Source organism: Amphiura filiformis, chromosome 6 (assembly GCF_039555335.1).
Source record: "Amphiura filiformis chromosome 6, Afil_fr2py, whole genome shotgun sequence".
NCBI lineage: Eukaryota > Metazoa > Echinodermata > Ophiuroidea > Amphilepidida > Amphiuridae > Amphiura > Amphiura filiformis.
The window spans coordinates 1,924,248-1,946,819 of record NC_092633.1 but is presented as its reverse complement, the minus strand read 5'-3'; the positions used below and the strand labels follow the sequence as shown (position 1 = coordinate 1,946,819).

The 22,572-nt window shown below is 36.9% G+C and overlaps 1 protein-coding gene across 2 annotated transcripts; it reads right to left on the bottom strand.

The window, feature by feature from the left end:
• Positions 1-931: 931 nt before the first annotated feature.
• LOC140154803 (protein NLRC5-like) lies at positions 932-16,041 on the bottom strand. 2 transcript variants are annotated; one of them, XM_072177387.1, is made up of 4 exons: positions 15,917-16,041; positions 13,216-13,409; positions 8,866-8,994; positions 932-7,701 (listed from the first exon to the last, which is right to left on the bottom strand). In XM_072177387.1, exons 2-4 carry the CDS (start codon positions 13,391-13,393, stop codon positions 6,341-6,343), a joined length of 1,668 nt encoding a protein of 555 aa, XP_072033488.1. In that variant the 5' UTR covers positions 13,394-13,409; positions 15,917-16,041; the 3' UTR covers positions 932-6,340. The 2 variants fall into 2 exon arrangements, with proteins under 2 accessions (XP_072033488.1, XP_072033489.1); XM_072177388.1 differs by lacking the exons at positions 8,866-8,994; positions 13,216-13,409; positions 15,917-16,041 and adding an exon at positions 8,527-8,608.
• Positions 16,042-22,572: the final 6,531 nt, after the last annotated feature.

Below are 22,572 nucleotides of genomic sequence, written 5' to 3'. Positions count from 1 at the left end.
ATCTACTGTTGATATCAAGTAGTTTACCAAAACCATATTCAATGCTGATATCAGGTAGTTTATCAATGCTATATCTATTACTGATATTGGGTAGTTTATCAATGCTATATTTAATGTTGAAATTAAGAATATTTCTTTCCTCCAGTTAGACTTATATCCTTCCGGTTCTATACCGGTTCTTTACCAAACTGGTATAGAACAACTCGCAGATGGATTGTTGTCAAACGGTGATGAACAACAGTGAAACATGATGCAAAAAACAAAAAAGTGGACAAAAAAGAAGCAGACAAGAACAAAAATGGACAACAAAAAAAAGTGGAAAAAAAATCACTAACCATTTTTGTCTTCTTTCCATTTGATGCGCTAGAGACAAATGAACCTTTGTGCATAATAGATTGATTCATCAAACATTCATTGTACAGTAAATAAAAGGTTAGCCGCTGAAGAAATAAGAAGAGTTACAGTACGGTACTCTAAATAGAAATTCTATTACCCTCACGACCCATTATTCAAAATAATGGGTCACAATAATGGATCAAGCGCCATAACACATTCTATGCATAGCATTGCGCTTGGTTAAGCATACAATATTTCCACGATACATGTCGTCACTACGCATACGCGCTCCACCGTGAAGTAAGCAACCTAAAATATTTGGGTACAAATTTGATATTTTTTTCTCTATAAATCGCACTATTTTGTGGTAATAGAATAGAAATAAAGGGTGCAGCATTATCCTTTACACCCAAATAATGTGTCCTCTGCAGTAAATAATGGGTTCACTCATTATTTATGTTTTTACTGCCTCGGACACGTTATTTGGGTGTAAGGGATACTGCATTACCCTTTATTTCTTAATTAAAATATACATGTAACATTCTTTATGACTTCTTTTCTACACAGATTAAGGCTGGAAGACATTTTTGTGCAGAGTGACTTTTGAGGAACAAACTTACAAAGTGACATTGAAGAAGAAATTACGATGCAAAGAAAAACACCTTTGTCATGTTACTGGCATCTGGATCGAGCCTATTTATTTGTTATTCAAATCAGTAAGTAACAAATTTACATTGAACATAATTGTAACAAAATAATTAGAATCTAATATTTTAAAATCTTGGTAACCATTTTTATATATATTATAAAAATAGATTTGGTTGAAAAAGATATCGCACAATTTGCATTTTCAGGACTGCTTGAAATTACAACACAATGGCTGAGTGGACTTTGTGGTGCTATAATATGGGTAAGGCCATCTTAATTAAATCCTGTGTCTCAAAGCTGCTGCGCACGTTAGTAAAATCGTGCGCGTATTTATTTTTTTATCTCTCTTTATTTTTTTTAAACAAAAAGGCGAAAATGAAACTCAAAATTCGTATTTGATTTTAAGTTTTGGATTTTTTCCGCAAACTTTGAACACAAAAATAATAAAAGAGAAGAATAATGGGTCCTAACACATTCGATGGGATAAAGCCTCCTTCACAAGGACATCGGCCCCATGTCCTCAGTCAGCCACAGCTTCCTCACGCTACATTTCCCACACGCCATGGGGGCGTGGGGATTTAGCGATGGACTATTAGTTTGTAGCAGTGACTTTTTTTCTGCTATTCCAACATTTACAACATTGGATATTTTTTGCACAAAATGCTTGTCCGAAATCCTGTACTGACACATAAAAAAATTTAAAAAATAAAAAATAGAGTAAAAATCACAGCATTAGGTTTTCAATTTCTCACAAGCTTTGAGACACAGGATTTAATTAAGATGGCCTAAGTCATAATAAATCCACTGAAATTTTGGAAATAAAATTTGTTCATGGATATCTATTGAACCCATACCCTAAAAAGAGGATGCTGAAATTTAGTCATGTAATACTCCATTAGGACTATTAAGGGACACTTTGACCACATCACAATCATCATAATAAGAAAGTTGCAGTCAAACAATAAAGGGACAATCAGAGATACATCAATCCCAAACTACACTATTCCTCATACATGTATTATAAGAACTAAGGGGCTGTTCAATAATTATGAGCCCCCTGCCCCAGGCGGGTTAGGGTTAAGGGACACTTTGACCACATCACAATCATCATAATAAGAAAGTTGCAGTCAAACAATAAAGGGACAATCAGAGATACATCAATCCCAAACTACACTATTCCTCACTATGTATTATAGGAACTACTCCCTATTCCATATGAATTTCTCCAATGCAATTTTTTTCCATTGAAATAATTCACTGGGCATTTATCGATTTTCTCTGACCACCATCTACTGTTCAATACACACAAAGCAATGCAAACAACATTTCTATTGTTCTGTACGAAATTCCGCACACACAGCGCTATTGGATCGGAAAACAGTTAGAAATAGTGGAACATACTTTTTTGTTTTTTCGTCATAGCCCCCCAATAATTTATTTTTATGACATTTGAAAACAACAGTAAAAATATACACATTTTCAGTTTTCTGTACATATAATATTGTGTATATCTACATTAGCAAGGTTATTCTAATCGGAGGAAGCCGAGTCTCGTGGCCGAGTTTGTAAGCAATTTGGGCACCCATGCAAACACTATGGAAATTGCTGATATTACGCCGCTTCGTATTGGTTAATATTTTGAGATTTACAATTCGACGGTGCTTTATTTTAACCAATCAGAAAGAATTTTATATCAGCATTTGCCTAAGATTGTCAGTAAAATGATTGGGCTTTCGTCCAAAATAAAAAATACACGCCGGAGTATTTATACGCAGAAGAGACCGGTCACTATGGACTAAAAATGATCACGCCACAGGAAATTTGGCGAAACTTGGGAACAGAAAAAATTAAATGACGGCGGATTTTTACAAGATATAAATATAAATTTTATACTTCAAGATCGGTGACAAACTAAGCTTCAACAAACCCTTTTCGTCCATGAAAAAAGATCTTTCCATTCAAAAGAACGGACTAAAAACTGTGCGAAATCTGCCATTTTTCAAGCTTTTTCAAGCTTTTTCTGACCCGAAAACAAGTCACGCTTAAAATGAAGCTTGAGTGAACACGACAAATTTATATGCAGAAAAATACAGAACAAATTTTGTGGAATAAAAAGTATCCTGTTTTGCCAAATGAAACATAGCTAAATCTTAATCCTTTAGTTAGTTCTAACCAGGGACAAGCAATTTGCGCGGAACTTTTTTTCCGTGCAATCCCGCGCAATTGGCTATTTTTTTTTCCTATGGGCAGGGATACATGATTTGCACTGAAAAATAGTTCCGCGCAAACCTCCGCGCAATTTGCATTTTTTTTTCGTGCAAATCGCCTGTCCCTGGTTCTTAAATGGCAATTACAGTCACATTTTAATATTTTTGCAATTATAGGGAAAATGGGCCAAAAACATGAAATGATTTCTTACAATTGAAGTACAGGCTATGAGTTTTTTTATAAATGTATTTTTGTTATGTTGATTTTGATAATCGGTTATAACAGATGTTAGGAAATGTGTTTTCCAAAAATTAGAATGCAAAATCTGGAATTAGTCTTAGTACAAGTCTTTTGGCCTTATTGTCGCAGCATATGAAAAACACCTGTTATTTCCAAAAATTGGCCAAATGTTAAAATTTGACTTTTATTGTCAGTTAGAACTTAGTAAAGTATCATTTAGTTCTGTATTTTTCTGGAATAGGGAGTAAGGGACTGTTCAATAATTATGAGCCCCCTTCCTCAGGTAGCATTTCCAAACGCTGCCTTGCCAAAAATTGCTTGCCCCCTCTTGGCATAACGGAAAATTGCTTGCCCCCAAAACAATTCCCCCATATTCTGTTATCGAAGAGCTAGACACAACATTTTCATGTCAAGAGAGAGTTTAATATTAATTCTTTACAATGCCTGTGCATAAGGAATCCCATGCAAATCCATTAGTGGACATGCTCTCAAATAATATGAAGGTAACCTTTCTGGTTTCATCATATTTTATGGACATTTTTAAATGGAAAATGATTTAAGGGATCATCCGATGGCGACATTTGCACAGTATTTGCTGTGGGACCTGAGAGTACATCAGACACACCAAATTTCATTCTGAATACGCAGAATGACCTTCTAATATCAAATAATTTTGATTTTTTTTTATTGAAATTTGCAAATAACCTATTTCCATGCCCCACAGAACTTGTGCATCCACAGGGAATTAACCATTTGTTATCCTAAGCCTCCTAAATTTTATGTGTTAAGTTCGCACTCTACATGCATCAGTGCACATCAAAAGAGGAGCTACAATCTTGTGCAAAAATGTTTATTTTGCACATCCCCGTATTCAATGTTCGAATGCTGAAAAATAGTGAAAGGTGGTTGCGCTTAATATCCACTCCAACATCATTTCCGGGGGGAAGGTAGTGGGAGTAAGCAAGTACATAACATGAGCTATGAAATATATCATGTATTTTTAGCCTCATGTTCAATTCACTGGAATTTCAAAACATCAAGTTGTCCCAACGATTGTTGCACAAGATTGTAGTTCTCTGTGTCAAAAAGTGACATGGAATTTCTGGCACATTTGTATGTAATATATTGTGTAATGATTACAAATTCAGAATGAGAACCGCTCTCATATCGGAAAACTGTGATGCCCCAGATAAAAGGCCTTTTTTCGCTGGTATGGGTAGAGTGGTCACTGCAGAGATGTTATGTACTTTTATGGAAGGACATAGCTCGTGTGAATTCAACAGATTTATGTTTATCAGAAAGAGACTGCAAAGCAGTCTACATCTTACATTCTACCCAATTTGGGTGTATTTACCAGTAAAGTTTTACATATTCTATTGGAACTTAGTAACCCAGGAGGGTGACATAAAGTGACAAAATTTACAAACAGACTCAGCCTGAAGCATGCATGATTATCCAGCTACAAATGTAGGCCTTATTTGTCATTCAAATGTTGTCAGCTTTCACCATCAAGAACTATCCCTTTTTTATGTTAATGTGACAATGTTCTTCCAAAATTTACATGCTTGCTCAAGGACATGATGCCTTTAAGCTGAATTTATACTCCAGCGCTGAATGACAAGCGATTGGTTTCCAGCCATTGAGGTAGCACACTTTTTGTTGCATTGAAAAAAGCGTGCTACCTTTTTGGTCAAATACCAATCACTCGTCCCGGTCAGCAATAGAGTAGGGGAATAGATTGAGTTCTGCATTTACCTGTGTGGACATTTCTAACACATTAGTGTTAGTTTGGCCCTTTACAATATGTCTCTCAAAGCTTGTGATCTACGTTCATTCATAAATTCAATGTCATCTTCAACAGGAAGACCTGCAAGAGCTGCCCTCCCTATTTGGCTGTAAGCGTTCTCGTAAAGGCGAAGAAGGTGGAGAGGTGATTTCATTTCTTTCAAACCCTCGGCTAAAACACACACAGCCTGATCATTCAGACCTGTGTCTGTTAAAGATAGTTCCTCTAAGCTTGGAATCTGTTGAAGACAGTCAACAAGATATTTCACAGATAACAGAGAAAATGTAGTGCCAGATAGATTTAGGCTTTTCAGTTTCTGTGCTCTGTTGAGGAAAGTGAACAACTCTCTCAGGTTCTGATCATTGAATTCACATCCAGGAAGAGATAACTGCAGCAATTTAGGTACAACTGACTTCAAGTACTTAACAGTACCACCTATTTTATACCCTAGAATGACTAAAGATTCAAGCTTCCTTAGAGTAGGTATAGCCTTGATTACATCTTTGATTGACAGACCAGGCAGCAGCGTATTTTGTGTAAGGTTTAGATGTATCAGGGAACTACAATTTGTTAGAAAATTTACCATAACTTTGTTATCAAATTGAAATCCTTCTAAAATCAGCCTTTTCAAGTCTATCTTTTTGTTTTTAGTAAGTATATCCAATAGGTATGTGATGTCAAATTGAATGAATACATTGAGATTCAGAAGCTTCAACTGTTTCATTTCTTCTAGCTTGCTTATAGCAAGATAGAATTCTTTGAGATGTGATGTAGTAATGCTTTTAAAGCTTTTGCCTAGTTTAATAACTAATGTAACCAGATTTGGTGTGAATTTGAAGAGCGATGGAAGCCATTGTTCATAGCCCATTGTAATCTGGAAAACAAGTAGCTTAGCCAAAATAAATCCCTCATGACTATTCTTTGATTCTGACAATTTCAAAAGGTAGAGAAGGTATGGTGCATCTCCATATGAAACTGATAGTTCTAGATTGTCAACACATGAGAAAAGGGAAAACAGCTCAGCATAGGTCAATTGACTCTCAAATATGTGACTTAAGTGACCGAAAATGTCAAGACCTGATCCTTGACCCAAGACTCTCTTAGTTAACTTTAGAAGTGTATCTAACATACTGGGTTGGATACCGCAGCAAAAATCGAGGACATATGATGAGAGAAGATAAATCTCTGATTCATCATCCTTGATTTGGTATAGTTTTTCAAGAATGTGTCAAATTCTGACTGGTTTGAGTCTAACAATTTTGCTAGATACATTCCCGCACAAAAATCCTGGAAAGATTTGTGTAGAAATGTTACTAATGCTGTCACACCACATTTTGATCTCAATCTCTCTCTGGTTATTATACCAACCTGACATCCTAAGTTAAACACTTCACTTCCAAAATCTTTCTCAGTAAACACAACCTGCTCATATTCATCTTTTATCCCATTTAAAGCTACCTTCCCCAACATGCACAACAAGGATTGCATTTCACCTGTCATCTCTTCACCATATGATTCTTCATCTACAGGACTTTCCTTGCTCTTATATCTCTTCCACATATGATTGAGAGTATTCTTGTAGAGTTGTGTTTTTGTGTGTGGTAAGCTACACTGGTCTTCCCATAATAAACAAATCATGAGAAGCAAAGCTGGTATGGCTGCTAACGCCAAGATATGGGGCTCTTGTTTTAGCTTTTGAATCAGGGTATCATATTTGTCTGTATCCTCTCTGAAAAACATCTTGATGTACATCATGATATTTTCTAATGAAAAACCATTGAGTTTGACTTGTGTGTAGTGTCTGAGATGTTCTCCTAAATCTGAAATTTTATGCTGTCGTGTTGTTAGGATAACACAACAGCTGCGAAGCTTTTTATTGTGTAGGATCTTTGTGATTTCATTTGACCTAGCTTTGAGTATACCAGAACTGTCTTCATCCATGCCATCTATCAAGAGCAAAACATCCTTTGCATGAGATGTAATATATGACTTGAGACCCTCTTTAGAGACTTCACTATCTTCTGGCAGAATTAGTTGGAATATAAGGTCTACCAAACTGTCATTGCTGTCTTTTGGTATCTCATGCATACTTATCAGGAATACTAATTTGAACTTTGAAAGGGGAGACCGTGGTGGGTCATCTTGCAAGCTAGCCCATTTGTAAGCAATATTGGCAGCCATAGTACTCTTGCCACTTCCTGCATCCCCCATGACAAGGACCCTGTTTACCCTTTGACCTTGACCTGTTTTCAAAGATACTAGATCTTCATTACTCTCTAAGTTCTTCACCTCTTCTGATGACTTAAAAGATTGTTGTTTTACAAGTTCTAGGTCTACAAAGATGTTGTCCATGTCTTCCACTGCATCTGGTACCCACGGTAGGAGATTGACTTTACCCTTTTCACTCAAGTAGAATTCTCTCAGCTCCTCTTGGCATTTCTTCAAATCAAAGCTTAATTGTGTTGCATCTCTTTGTGATGTTCCTGTGGTAATGAAATGGTTTCACCATTTTCAACATCCAGCAAACACAAAATTTGTTTTTAAATAAATGTATGACAGGCGTGTTTTGGTTTTGGTCAAAACATTTAAATATCGGGTTATATAAAGAGCCTGAAAACATTTTTAAAATGTTTTGTATGAATAGGCATTACAACAACATTTTTAAAATGTTGCCAGTTAATTAAATTTATTTTGACAAACATATGTTTGCAAAATATTGACACAATAATGACATTATGTTAGAATGTTTTTCTGGAAACTGAGGGATGATGGTAAAAAAAAAAAAAAAGGGCTGCCTTTAAGCATAAATAAGTTTAAATGCAAAATCTCACTCTCCATATCTGATATCAACACATTTAGGTAAAGCTACATCATCTGTTGATCTAAGATTGTGTTTATATTCCACTGCTTGGGGCGGGGGTATGCTCCTACTTTTGTCAGTCAGTCAGGGGAATCCATGCATCCAGTCGGAAAAATCTGGAGGTTACCTATTACAGTGAGGGAAGTGAGCCAAACATTTTTGACCAGTGGCCCCACTCTTGAAAACATGCGGACACCGCTGATTTTTATACGTACCTTTTACCTGCACTTGCAGAAATGTGCCCACGGTCTCCAATAGTGTTAGTCTGGTCTCCAGTTACTATAGTTTGGCCTCCACTCACATTGTACTGACTCTCTATGTTTATTTATACATACCTGCACTTGGAGAAATGTGCCCACGGTCTCCAATAGTGTTAGTCTGGTCTCCAGTTACTATAGTTTGGCCTCCACTCACATTGTACTGACTCTCTATGTTTATTTTTACGTACCTGCACTTGTAGAAATGTGCCCACGGTCTCCAAAAGTGTTAGTCTGGTCTCCAGTTACTATTGTTTGGCCTCCACTCATATTGTACTGACTCTCTATGTTTATTTTTACGTACCTGCACTTGGAGAAATGTGCCCACAGTCTCCAATAGTGTTAGTCTGGTCTCCAGTTACTATAGTTTGGCCTCCACTCACATTGTACTGACTGTCTATGTTTATTTTTACGTACCTGCACTTGGAGAAATGTGCCCACGGTCTCCAATAGTGTTAGTCTGGTCTCCAGTTACTATAGTTTGACCTCCATTCACATTGTACTGACTCTCTATGTTTATTTTTACGTACCTGCACTTGTAGAAATGTGCCCACGGTCTCCAATAGTGTTAGTCTGGTCTCCAGTTACTATAGTTTGGCCTCCACTGACATTGTACTGACTCTCTATGTTTATTTGCAATTGCTGAATAGTTGTTACACCTGTATAAATAACAAACAAAATCCATTCCATAGTTCATATATTACTTTTTTTAAGACGAACACTTGACCTTGGCAATTTGTTGTTAGATCAAAGTTTTTTGTTTTACCGGTAAAGAAAACAGAATTCAGTGTTTTGGTGGAAAAACCAGTTTATGTCATAACTTCTTGGAGAAGACTTTGTCAGACAATTTAATGTCATTTTAAACTTTGCTTTGCCTTAAAGGTATATGAGGTATTGTTGGTTGAAGCTAAAACAAATCGATTTTTATTATCTGAATCAATATATGATTGAAAAAGAACACTTTGGTGTTTTGCAAAAGTTCATTCTACAAATCATATACTTTGAAAACTTGCTTAATTTATTGTTGTTAATGAGTTGTGTACGTTTTACAAAAGTGTTGTTGTTTCAGCCCTCTTCTTCTTCTTCTTCCATTTTAGTGCCTCCCTCATATGTATGAGTATTATTGCACTGCGTACAGACAAGCTGTACTTATTTTTACTCTGGAACCTAGAGTAGATGAGTGTATTTTTGAAGTACAGTCAACAGTACCGGGATGATCCTCTGCTCTTTTCGAATAGCCTGTGACGTTCTTTAACATGCACACTACATTAATGTGAGAAAATATGCATGTACACGGGACCGACAGCTTAAAGTGCCCTCCGAAGCACTAAGCAAGTAGAGTGAAGTGCCTTGCTCAAGGACACAAATTAGAGTCAGCCGAGCTCAGGCGAACCTGGGATTCGAACCCTTGACCCTTGGATTCACAGTCCAACGCCTTAACCGCTAGGCCACGCTCTCCTCTATACTCCTCTCTTTACAACATAACTCAAGAACCATGCACAGGACCTACAAAAGTATATCTGTGATATTTGATTTCTTCTACATGCTCGCTATGAATTGAGCAATGCAATTTTTGCTAAAGCTCACTATCATTCGCAAGATGCTGTGAACTACATTTTTGTTGCTGCTTCACCAACAATACATTATATACCCTTAAACACTCCAAATTCATGTTAATAATAATTAGAGAATAAAGGTATTGTTTTTAGCCACTGTAGATCATCTTATATAACATAACGTAACAACAAGTATTTATATATGCGCCTATGCCTAGGGATTCAAGGCGCAAGAGAAAAGAAAACCCAAAAATTCAAAAATACAAAAAGCAATGGCAGCAAAAATTACGGAAATAAGTGAGTTTTGATCAATGACTTAAATGAGTCCAGGCTGATGGCATTCTTGATTGTAGATGGTAAACCATTCCAAAACCTTGGGGCAGTCACTGAAAAGGCTTTATATCCCCAGCACATTTCCTGGTGCGAGGAATGATAAAATTAACACTCTCACTGGACCTAGTACTAATAGAATGTATGGAGCTCTTGATCGTGAGACAGTTGGAAATGTACTGCGGAGAGAAGGCATTCAGGGACTTGTACACAAGCGTGAGTGTCTTGAACTTGATTCTCTCATGAACTGATAACCAATGAAGATCTCTTAAGAGTGGGCTTACATGATCCAACTTGGGCTTACAATATATATCAGCTTGGCACATTTGTTCTGTAATTTCTGTAGTCTGGAGAGATCTTTCTGTGTTATTCCATTGAGCAAAATGTTACAGTAATCAAGACATGAGAGAATGAGGGTTCTGACAGTATTGTGACAAGTATTGAAATCCAAATATGGACAAATTCTGTTGATGTTTCTATGCGCCCATTGACTGATTTACAAAGTTGGATGATGTGAGCAGACATACACATTTGACGATCAAAAACAACCCCAAGGTTACGAACAGAAGTGGATGGGAAAATCTCCACACCATCAAGAATAAGGCTAGCATTGGCAATGTTTTTAAAATGATGGGGAGATGCTGCCAGAAAAAAACTCAGTCTTTTCTTGATTTAGTTTGAGCTTGTTTTCAATCATCCAAGTCTGTATGTCTGCAACACATCTAGAGAGCTTTCATAATGCACATACTACATCACCAGGAATTGTAGGATCTACCACCAAATAAATCTGGGTATCATCAGCATATATATGATATTTCACATTATGTTGACGTAAAATTCTCCCAACAACTAATATAATACACAAAGCCCAATGGCCCGGTTACAGATCCTTGAGGTAGGCATACTCCAAATGTAAATCATCAGAATAAGTACCTGATACCAGTATTCTAAATGATCTATATAATCAAGATATGAGCTATACCAGTCATAAGCAGAACCTCCAATACCAAAGTCATCTCTGAGCCTATGCATTGAAATTGTGTGGTCCACTGTGTCAAATGCTGCTGAGAGATCTAACATCAACAACAAGACAACCTTTTGGTCATCCAATCCACGCAAAATGTCATTTTGGACAGAGACTAAGGCCGTTTCAGTACTGTGCTGCCCTCTGTAGGCAGACTGCATAGGCTCAGAAAGGTTATTGGTATCAGTGTGATGAGTTATCTGAGATGAGGCACATTTTTCAAGAACCTTTGATGTAAATTGCAGGTTTGAAACTGGACGGTAATGCTTGAGGTCATTATTGTTCAAAGATGGTTTTTTTAGAACAGGGGTAATAATGGATGTTTTCAGATCATCGGGGAACACACCAGAAGTCAAAGAAGTGTTAGCAATTCTACACAATGTGGGAAGCAGGACATCAATATGCTGCTTTACCAGCCAAGTGGGCATAGGATCAAGGGTCCATGACTTACTGGGACACTTGTTAATGACATTTAGAAGTTCTTCACTTGACACATTCCTGAATGCTGAAAATGAACATACTATTGGCTTGTTTGTTTCAGTACCAACCTCATTTCGGATCTTTTCCACCTTACCAACAAAGAATTTGCCAAAATCATTAGCAAGATCTGCAGGCGAGTTTGTTTCAGGTACTGCTGATTGGTTCTTACCAAGTAATTCATTTACAGTTTTATACATGTCCTTAACATTACAATTGTTGAGTCTTTCACTATAATAGCGTTTCTTGGCCTCATATATCACATCTATGACATAATGCTTAGCCTCAACGTATTCACTGTAGTTAGCATCTGATTTCAGTTTCCTCCATTTCCTCACCTTCTGACGCTGCTTTCTCCTGGCTTAATTCAACAACTGTCTCATACCAGGCAGGATGATGTTTTACCCTACGAGTCTTTGTGGAAACAGGGGCATGAAAGTCTAAGACCTCAGTGCATGCTTTGCTATAATCTCCAAGCAAGCCATTAACACTATCATAGTCTTTATTCATGATGTTTTTCATTCTTGCATCAAGATCACTGGAGAACTCATTATGATCAATGAGCTTGCATTTGCGGACAGTGAAAGTGATCTCCTCAACAGCTGGTTTGGGTCAATCAAGGACACAGTTGATCATAAAATTGTCCTTAGGTGAGAAAACTTTGTCAATCCTATACCTCTTAGCAATGTTATCATTTTGTCTGGTAACAACTAAATCAAGAGTATTCGCACTTCTGTGGGTAGGCCCAGTTACATGCTGAATTAGACCAGTTGATGCAAGAACGGTTAAGAATTGATTAACATCAGACTTGTCCGCTGATTACAGTGAATATTAAAGTCACCTACTAGAAGGATCTTCCCAGGTAATAGGTTCACATGGGCAATTCTTCAAAGTTCTCAAGAAATTCAGCCACTTTTAGTTGATTTGAAGTGGATGGTGGGGGTCTATACACTACAATTATTGTATTAATGTCTTGGAAGTGTTTGACACAATTGTGTATTCAAAGGTGTGAAATTTTGGTATAAATTGGGTGTTAATTTGCTAGTCCACCCAGGTGGCATCATTATTTTAAGTAAAACAATGAGGCAAAGCCGAGTTGTTTTATGCCAAAAATAAGGATGTCGCCCGTGTTATATGAGACGATAGATGCATGACAGCATCATAAGTATACCAAACTTCCGTGTTATGCATTCACATGCAGTTGCACATGCTGGCATACATCGCGCAGTGTACACGAAAAATTGTCACACTACAGTCAGTCTACTCTGAAGTACTAAGTACCAACGCGGATGCACACATTGTGCCAACTTTGAAGGCACGCATACCTGCAGCAGAGACGCAGCACTACGCACTGTTAACGCGATGTATACGCGGGCGTTGTCACTTTGTACTTCAGAGTAGACAAACTATATATCAGGCTGTGTTCATTCAATTTACATTTCTAGTATAGGACTTTTGTTGTTGGTGAATGGTCTGTATATTGTTAATCTTACCTGAATGTGCAGCTGCTGCATTCTGTGCAATTTGCAAGTTGCTGTCCTGTCCTACTTGTTCTAAAGTTAATCTTTGAAGTTGATCTGTGTCCAGAAGCTCGTCTTTTGCTGCTAGTTCAGTTTGGTCTCCATTTGGTTCCTTATCAGGAGGGGTTTGATTTGGATATTTTTCAGCCATTTTGGATTTTCATTATCTGAAAAAGAAAGTTGGGCATTGGACATTGTTTGTGTTACATTATTTAAATTTAGAAAATGTTTAATTTGTAGTTTAAAGTATGATTATTTGTGTATAGAGTATCCTTGTAAACTGCAACTTGTTTTCTTACTAATATACAGTAAGCCAAAAAATTAAGGTACACACTAAAAACTACGGGGTTATATTTTCCGTGGTCATTTTGAATTGACCACGTTTGGGGTTGTTTTGACCCCGTAAGGGGGTTGTACTGTTTTAATTTGACCACATTCACGAGGTCATTTTGACCACGCACGAACGTGGTCAAAAACTTCGGGTCATTTGCCGATACTGTCGGCGCATTGATATCAGTTTCAATGTTCAGCTTTGAAAATCTCAATTCATAAATGAGTTTAAACATGAGCTGCAATTAGTGTTTTTTGATTATTAAATATAGCTAATTTTTTGATCGACTTTGCCCAATTTTACAACTTTATAATGACTTGCATTTCAGAACTATTTGCACGTACGGTGTGCATCGGCTTCCCGCGTCACATCAACGCCATTATTTGTTCTGATTGTGCAGCCTGAGCGGATTGTCGTGTGTCTGCATGATGGAATATGAAAAGTTACTTGGGAAAGTGGGACTGCAAGGATGCATAGACCCATGTCTATGAACGCAGATTCGGACAATTTCATGCTGTCGTGGCCGGATGTCTTGGCCGCAGTTGTTATTTAAGCTTACATATCAATGATATCATGTAAGCTTATAACATGTATAATGCGTGAACTGTCATGAGGCGTGTCAGTGTGATACACAGATGCATTATGTATAAATTTGCTGCTTATGTAATGCTAGTGTGCAGAGACACACTTATGTCCTGGTGGGACCAGCAATATCAATACCATCCATCGCATCATACTAAAAAAATCCAAACAACCCCTAAATGTGGTTTTTGAGTAGCCTAACCCTATTATAAACAACCCTTTCAAATGGGTCATTTCATTTGACCCCGAAATGTTGTTATATTTTGACCCCAATGGGGTTACATTTTGACCAAAATACGTGGTCATTGAAATGACCACAGCCAATGGGGTCAATATTGAATAACCCAAATAAGGCAACCCTTTTTTCATTTGACCCCGAAATGTGCTAATATTTTGACCCCAATGGGGTTACTATTTGACCCAAATACGTAGTCATTGCAATGACCCTGATCAATGGGGTCAAAATGACCCCGTCCGTGGTATGGTGTTTAGTTGATAACTATGCTGGGGTCAAAATGACCCGTTTGGGTCATTTTTTGACCCGTAGTTTTAAGTGTGTACCAGTTACGTTCACCCCTTGTATATCCTAAACAACGGCAGATATGCCATAATTGGAACCAACAGGCAATAGCTGCATCTTCTAGCTCGAATTTAAGACCTCATTCGTTGAAATTGTTCAAGAAATAAAGACACGATGATGCCAAACCCAAGGAAGATGCAAATTTAAAAGTTGCAGTTTGCCACATTGCATGCCCTATTGATTTATACACAAAGCGTTCGCGAACAAGATAACTAGCGCTGTGCTTTCATTGATTAGCACGACAAACTAGCGCCGTGCTTTCATTGATTAGAACACAAAAGTGTTTCTTTAATTCTCAACCAATTTCAACAAATAAGGTCTTAAATCAGAGCTAATGAGTACGGGCATCAGCTGCTTGTTTTAATGTTGACACATTTGTCTTTATTTAGGACATACGGGGGTAAACACAACTGCTACCTTAATTCTTTTGCTTACTGTAGTTTAGTTGGAAGAAGGGTCTAGTGTGCACCTTCGGAAATCAATTTTTAATCAACATTTCTAGACTAGAAAATATGCGTAGAAAAAAATAAGTTGTATTAAAAAATTCAAAAAGTGTCCCTAGGGGTCAAATTTCATACAATGGGGCTGAAATTTCAAAATTGCTCACATTTTGTCAAAAAAAAGTATTGCTTAGAAAAAAGTATAGTTTGCCAGTGCAAACTATTTGACTTCATCTCACTTGACATACAATTTGAGACCATTTTCATTGAAATCGGAGCGCTTTTAGTTTTTAACCTGTGTGTGGCCAAAAAAAAAAAACACCTGACAACCCCCCTCAATTTTGACCTTTCTGCTTATAACTCAAGATAGACAGATAAGTCAAACTATACTTTTTCTGAATCATTATGACCAGAGGAATACTTTGGCGTGGTTTTTGAAAAAAATCTGAGTAATTTTGAAATTTGACACCTAGGGACACTTTTTGAATTTTTTAACATAGCTTTTTTTTTTTTTACGCATATTTTCTGGTCTAGAAATGTTGATTAGAAATTGATTTCCGAAGGTGCATGCTAGGACCTTCTTCCAACTAAACTATATTTAATATTAGTAAGAAAACAAGTGGCAGTTTACAAGGGTTACTGGGATTTCAGTCAATACTCTTTGTGATTCCAGCAAGTTTTAAAGCAATATTGAACAATTTCTGACAAAGATTTTTCACATAATAAAAAGTCAGTACTTACTAGATGAAATAGTATATCCTTATTCAAGTTATTGTGTTCACCAGCCCAGATCACCAACACACAGGCAGCATAATTATCCTGTTTGTGCGAGTTGTTGCATGAACTTCAATTACATGAACATGTACCGCAGTACATCCATGGAAATAGTACACTCAACATGAGTACTGGTATCGCATAAAGCATGTCAGATTGCCCTTATGAACTCTTACCATGCTCTCACCCTCCTGGGTGAACTGGGATTGAGTATTTCTAGTTTTATTTACTGTAAAAGTAGAAATTTTCGCGAGGTTTTTATTTTCGCAAATTTCGTGAGTGGACATAAAATCGCAATAACCTTTTGCATTAGGTTTCTATTGTAACAATATCAAAACCGCGAAATTTAATTCTCGCACAATTGACAAAATCTTCAAAGTCGCGAAAATATCTTCTCGTGAAAATATTGACTTTTACAGTATATTTCTCATTAAATGTAACTTGTATACAGGAAACAAAAATCATTATTGTGATATTTTTGTGAAGTTCAGGCTTTTGTATTCAAATGATATTGTTCAATACTACCAAACAAAATGCTAATTAAATAACAAACATCAAACATATTAAAGATGTTGAGGTAGGGAAATAAATGCATGCATTCGGCATTCTAGCAATGTATAACACGGCGGCATTGTGTTTATGAATTGGAGTGTGTCCAAAAAATTACATGATTTTTCCCTTTTATGTTTGTGCTTTATATTCTTGTATAGAAACTTACTTGTGTTTTTCGTATAGGCCGTACCCGGGTCAAATTTCACTCTGCAAAGAAATCTTTTTAGAGTGAAATTTTCAATCTTCACAGAGTGTTCCCTCAGCACAATCTCTCTCGATTGAAGTGTGTTTAAATTTAATAAACATAAATAAACTTCAATCGAGAGAGATTGTGCTGAGGGAACACTCTGGGAAAAGATAGAAAATTTCACTCTAAAAAGATTGAAATTTCACTCTTTGCAGAGTGAAAATTTTACTCGTATGGAGGGAAATATGTGATTTTCACTCTTGGTAGATTGAAATGTCAATCTTTTCGATTGTCGCGAAGAGTCACTCCGAGGAGGATTGACTTTTTCACTCTTTAGAATTTAGAGAGTAGACCATCAGTAAAAAGTATGTAAGGCCTACATGCACCTTTGGAGGGTATTGGTGTTCTCCTCCCTGGCCCTGTTTACATATCATTTTATTTTGATCAGCCATTTTACCAATGCCATAAATTCCTCAGGAAGCCAGCAATGGTGTAGCTGTGATGGGATCAGGTAGTCAATGTCATATTTAATGCTGATAATCCATGGGCATCAATCCCAGGGGGACATGGGGGAATGTGTCCCCCCACCTTTCAGCAAAATGACCCATTTTCTTGTTCTTTTCAGCCACTTTTTATCAGGTAGTTTATCAATGTCATATCTACTGCTGATATGAGGTAGTTTATCCATGGAGGTATATAAATAAATGGAGAATGATCGCCAGAATTCTAATCTCTTAAGTGGAGATTATCCGATTACCTCTATTCAATGAGTCACCAAACTTGAATGACTAGCCACTTCAGCCAAGCTATTGATCTCCACGATGGTTATGAGACTCTACCATGGTTCATTGATCGTCACTCCCAAAATTTCCTCATAGGAATTGACCCTACATTGACCCGTGCGGAAGGCTTGTAAAAGAGACTGTATAATGACGTCAGCTAGTCAATTAGCTGTTCAAAGTCGCCAGTTTTGATAGCTTATAGTTTCAATGTATGATTGTGCGAAAACCCGATGAAATTTGGATGTTCTGTTCTCAAGTTATGAAACTGTTTTCAACACTAGTTGTGCCGTAACTTGACAAATATACTTAGTTTTCATGTTCATATATTAAGCTTTTAAGGGGTCTGAGGGAGTTCAAATATAGTGCAAATGAAAGCAAAACGTTTTTACCTTCCGATTGTGAAAAAAATTATGTTGGGCCAATTTGGGCCAATTGAGTTAAGAGCGAGTAAAATTTACGGAAGTACTTGAATTCAGCTAAAATCTTTTCATCATCATTAAACTTCTCATTTTATAATAAATAATTATCAGTATTTAGGCCTAAATGATTATTAATATAATTAATTAGGGGCCATCATTTTCTTTGGGGGGGGGTCCAAATAGGCCTATACCGGGGGTCATAACTTTTGGAAAGAAAAATAGGGGTCATAGCCTAATTTAATTTTTCAAGAATCATGACCAAAATGTAGGGGGTCACAATATGACCACAGATATAGGCCTACAGATAGGGTGTTTATTTTATTCAAAAAGACTGATTTCAATGCAATTTTTTGGCGAAAATGACATTTTGATATTAAATTTTCTGAAACATGAGCACTTTCCAATAAACATTATAAGTAACTGCATTTAGCACCCAATGAAATAAATGACCAGTGAAACAGACTTAACAATGTAATCAGCTTAACATAATCAATATCCCCTGAAATTGCCTATTCAACAATAATTGGTCATAACCAACGTAGTACAAAAGATGCTTGGCTAGATCATTCTCCATTTATTTATATACCTCCATGGTTTATCAATGTCATATCTACTGCTGATATGAGGTAGTTTATCAATGTCATATCTACTGCTGATATCAGGTAGTTTATCAATGTTATATCTACTGTTAATATCAGGTAGTTTATTAATGTTATATCTACTGATGATATCAGGTTGCCTACCAATGCTATATACTGCTGATATCAGGTAGTTTATCAATGTCATATCTACTGTTCAGGTAGTCTACCAATGTCATATCTACTGCTGATATCAGGTTGTTTATTAAATGCCATATGCTGATATCAGGTAGTTTTGCAATGCCTGCCTTATCTACTGATACACTTCTAGTGCCCGTTTCTATTCATCGTTATGTATTCTTCTCCCGTGCATTATTTTCGCGAACTACCCTTCACAGCCCAAATTATATAAACCTGCACGCTAAACAATGCATTATCTAAAACCTGCACGCTAAACAATAGATTCTAGATAATACGTGCACGCTCAAATACTAGAAATACTACTTTCACATAACCATAAAGTAGAGTTAGGTGGCGCTTTAAACACAGAGATCACATAACTATATAATTGTCTGTTCGATATATATACCAACAAAAAAGTACAAATATACATTCTGTGGTGTTAAAATGGTATAGTTACAAACGGTGTTCTATAATATACAATTACCGACTAACGTGCAGCGCGCTAGACTTGAGTCCAGTCCTCGTTTACGAAGTTTAGGATTAGGGTTTAGGGTTGGGATAGGGCAGTCTTGTAATAAGACTAGTAGAGTTGCACCCTTGCAAATATCATTGTCATAAATTATGATTAATGACCTCAAATAAATCAAACATCAAATGAGAATAATCGAGCTTCTATTAATTAAAAAGTGCCAAAAACAGGTGGATCATAATTATACAAGATGACACCATTGCAAAATATTCAGCATTTTACAAATGAAATACATGTAGGCCTATATCTAAAATAACATAGCAGGGCCGGGAAACACACACTAGCGCATAATATCATGATCATGCTTTATAATACCATAGGCCTTCAAACACATGTGTTTGAAGGCCTATGATAATACTGAACAAATTGTTAAATCCCAATGTCGTGTGTTTTAATATAAGTAGTTCAAATTATAGAGCTATAAAGTCCAGTTGATATTCACCGTAGTACTAGTCTGACATCTAAATCGATCGTTTCCAACTGGTTCAGTGCTCTCTGTGTTTGAAACCACAATATTAAATGATCACAACATAAAGTCAAGTCAATTAAACCATGCGTGAATAAGTTACCTAAGTATGACGTATGGCATAATCGATACCATTGATTACAGGGATTGATTTTCTTTACCAGTTAAATGCTACGTAGCTGGTCAATGTCCTGACGGTGTTTTTAAAATGTAAGATATTTTCCCTAATATTAAAACTAATATAATGAATGCAGCAATTAATATTGCCTATTGTTTTAATAGGCCTACACTCAAAGTGTATGACGGATAATGTACTCGTGCAAATGCATTCGTCAAGATAATTGCACTTGCCATGGAGTTATTGCATTTAGCTTTCGAGCCTATCGGCTCTCAAGCTAAATGCAATAACTCCACGGCGCGTGCGATTATCTTGACGAATGCATTGCACTCAGTTCATTATCCTTATCTTAATATCAGGTAGTTTTTCAATGTCATATCTACTGTTAATATCAAGTTGTTTATCAATGTCATATCCACTGCTGATATCAGGTAGTTTATCAATGTTTGAAAAAGTATAAAAATTTTTTTTGAAAAAATGGCACTATACATCAAAATGTGTTGCTTTTAGGGCGCTAGCGCCTAAAATCCTTAGTTTATCAATGATATATCTGCTGCTGATATCAGGTAGTTTTTTAATGCCATATCTGTTGCTAATATCAAATATGTTGTGATATGCATTGCCGACATATCGATTACTTTTTGCTGCAACTCAACGCATCTCGTCGCATTTCCAAGTTTAAATGCAGCATCTTGCAGGGGCGTAATACGAACAGACCTATAAGTCTGTAACCCATCATAAATTCTACTGATATTTTATACCAATGACTCATCTTCATTGTTTATGAAAATTCCTGCAAAGTTCACCACCATTTAAAATTGAGTGAATATAAGAATGTGTGTCGATAACAAGATGTAATATTAATATTGTTCAAAGTGATTATTGACCAAACCGTGATTTTCCACTTCATGTAAAAAGTTTAGGTTTGCAGTATAAAACCTCCAGCCCAAATCATTGTGCCAAAATGTGTAGTCAGGTGGTGGCCGCATTGCATTCTCTAAATTCAGTAAATTTTCATCGTCAACCGTGTAATTGAATGTTGATAAATAATATAAATACAAGCTAAAACCGTTGGGGTTCGATAATGAACCCCACAAAACTAACCAAGTATATTTGAAAATGCCTTACGGCCGGGCGGTTTCACAAGTTGCCGGCTCGATCATGTCATCCGCCGCCTGTGTGTAGTCTTGTGAAGAGACTACACACGGCCGGAAGTCAGTTTCACAGGAAAGTGCAGGGTAAGTGGATCAGATGCATATTAGTACAAGGAACTTATATGATGTCCTCATTCACAAACTGATACTATCTGTCCATCGTATAAGCCTGTTACCATACGGAAAATGGTTGAAGGAATATTACACAGTCAAGAATAGGCTCCGGTTGGGATCCCTCACAGTCTCATTAACATTAAAACATCAAAAGCGTTGCACGTATACTTACTTAAGACTGTCCTTTTTCGCATAACGCAGACAAAGTAGGGCCAACTTGCCTAAAAATGGTCAAATTTTGGCCAAAAAATATCTCTGTGTAATCCTATGCAAGTCCCACATCACATCGATATCGGCGATCATGTTTTTTTACTGAAGTTAGGCCAGGCTGGTTCCCACCAGCGTCATGCATGTGATGTGACACAGCTAAAATAATCGACCGGAAATCGGGGATCATTAAAACATCAACCATTTCAAAATACGCAATGACAGTAAACTTATTGGCGAGCGGTTCCGAATTTTGAGCCATACAAGTTTACGTGGTGAACTAGATGCATATGAGAGTCAGATCATCAGATGTGAACATCAGGTCAGGTCCGCGACACTCTGGAGCTAGTTTGAGGACAGTCATGACAATAAACATAACAATCACAGAACAGAGTTTTGCCTAGTCTTGGATTATCCATGACGTGATCACGCGTGATGGACATGCAGAACACATAATGGATGCGATTCTTATATAAATTCATAGTCCGGCAAGGCCCGCAGAGCTAGCATAGTATTTGCTCGCGGGCAACTCAACCCAAACCTCCACGTGGTGTCGGATGGGTAACACAAACTTGGGCTCTGGGGAACAGGCATGGATGCGAGGAAGTCAAGCTAGCAGAGGATCATGTAAAGTTTGGACCCCGTTCTAGCCCTTCCTCGGCTGACTCAGCCTGGTGTGGCTCTGAAGAGATACCGTTTGGTTTTTTACCACGTCTGCAAAGAAATAAATTTGGATTCATTGTACGAGCATAGACAGCAAGAGACATACAACGAGCTAGACATGAAGAAGATAGGAAATAACAAGATGCGGTGAAGCAGATAATTACGTATTGTGACTGAATGAAGATATACAGGCGCAATTTGACAAAGGAGTGAGTACTGGCGCAAATAACCACAGTAGTTGAAAGCGCCATACAAATCTACAAAAAAAAAATATATAAATTAATAAATTATCCATATATGGTATACTGTCATATATGGTAACTACATGTCCATGTCATGGATAATTTTATTTATGAATCACATTTTTGTTGAAGCTGTTTTTGCTGTCCTCAACTTCAGTGTACATGCATGCATGGTACGTATAGGTGTTTGTACAGATTGTCTTTATCTCATAGTATGGATCTCTGATGAAGTCCTCCGACGAGATGGACGAAATAGTACAAAAGCTTACAAACTTACTGGTTTTGTCAAGCAAAATATACCAATTGTTTTTGAAGTACAAACCTGATGAATTTTATATTCACTGAAGTATACATGGTATATGGATAGCTGTGAATCACAGATTTGTAAATTCATTCCTAGCAGGTATGCGTAATAAATTCAGGGGGGTA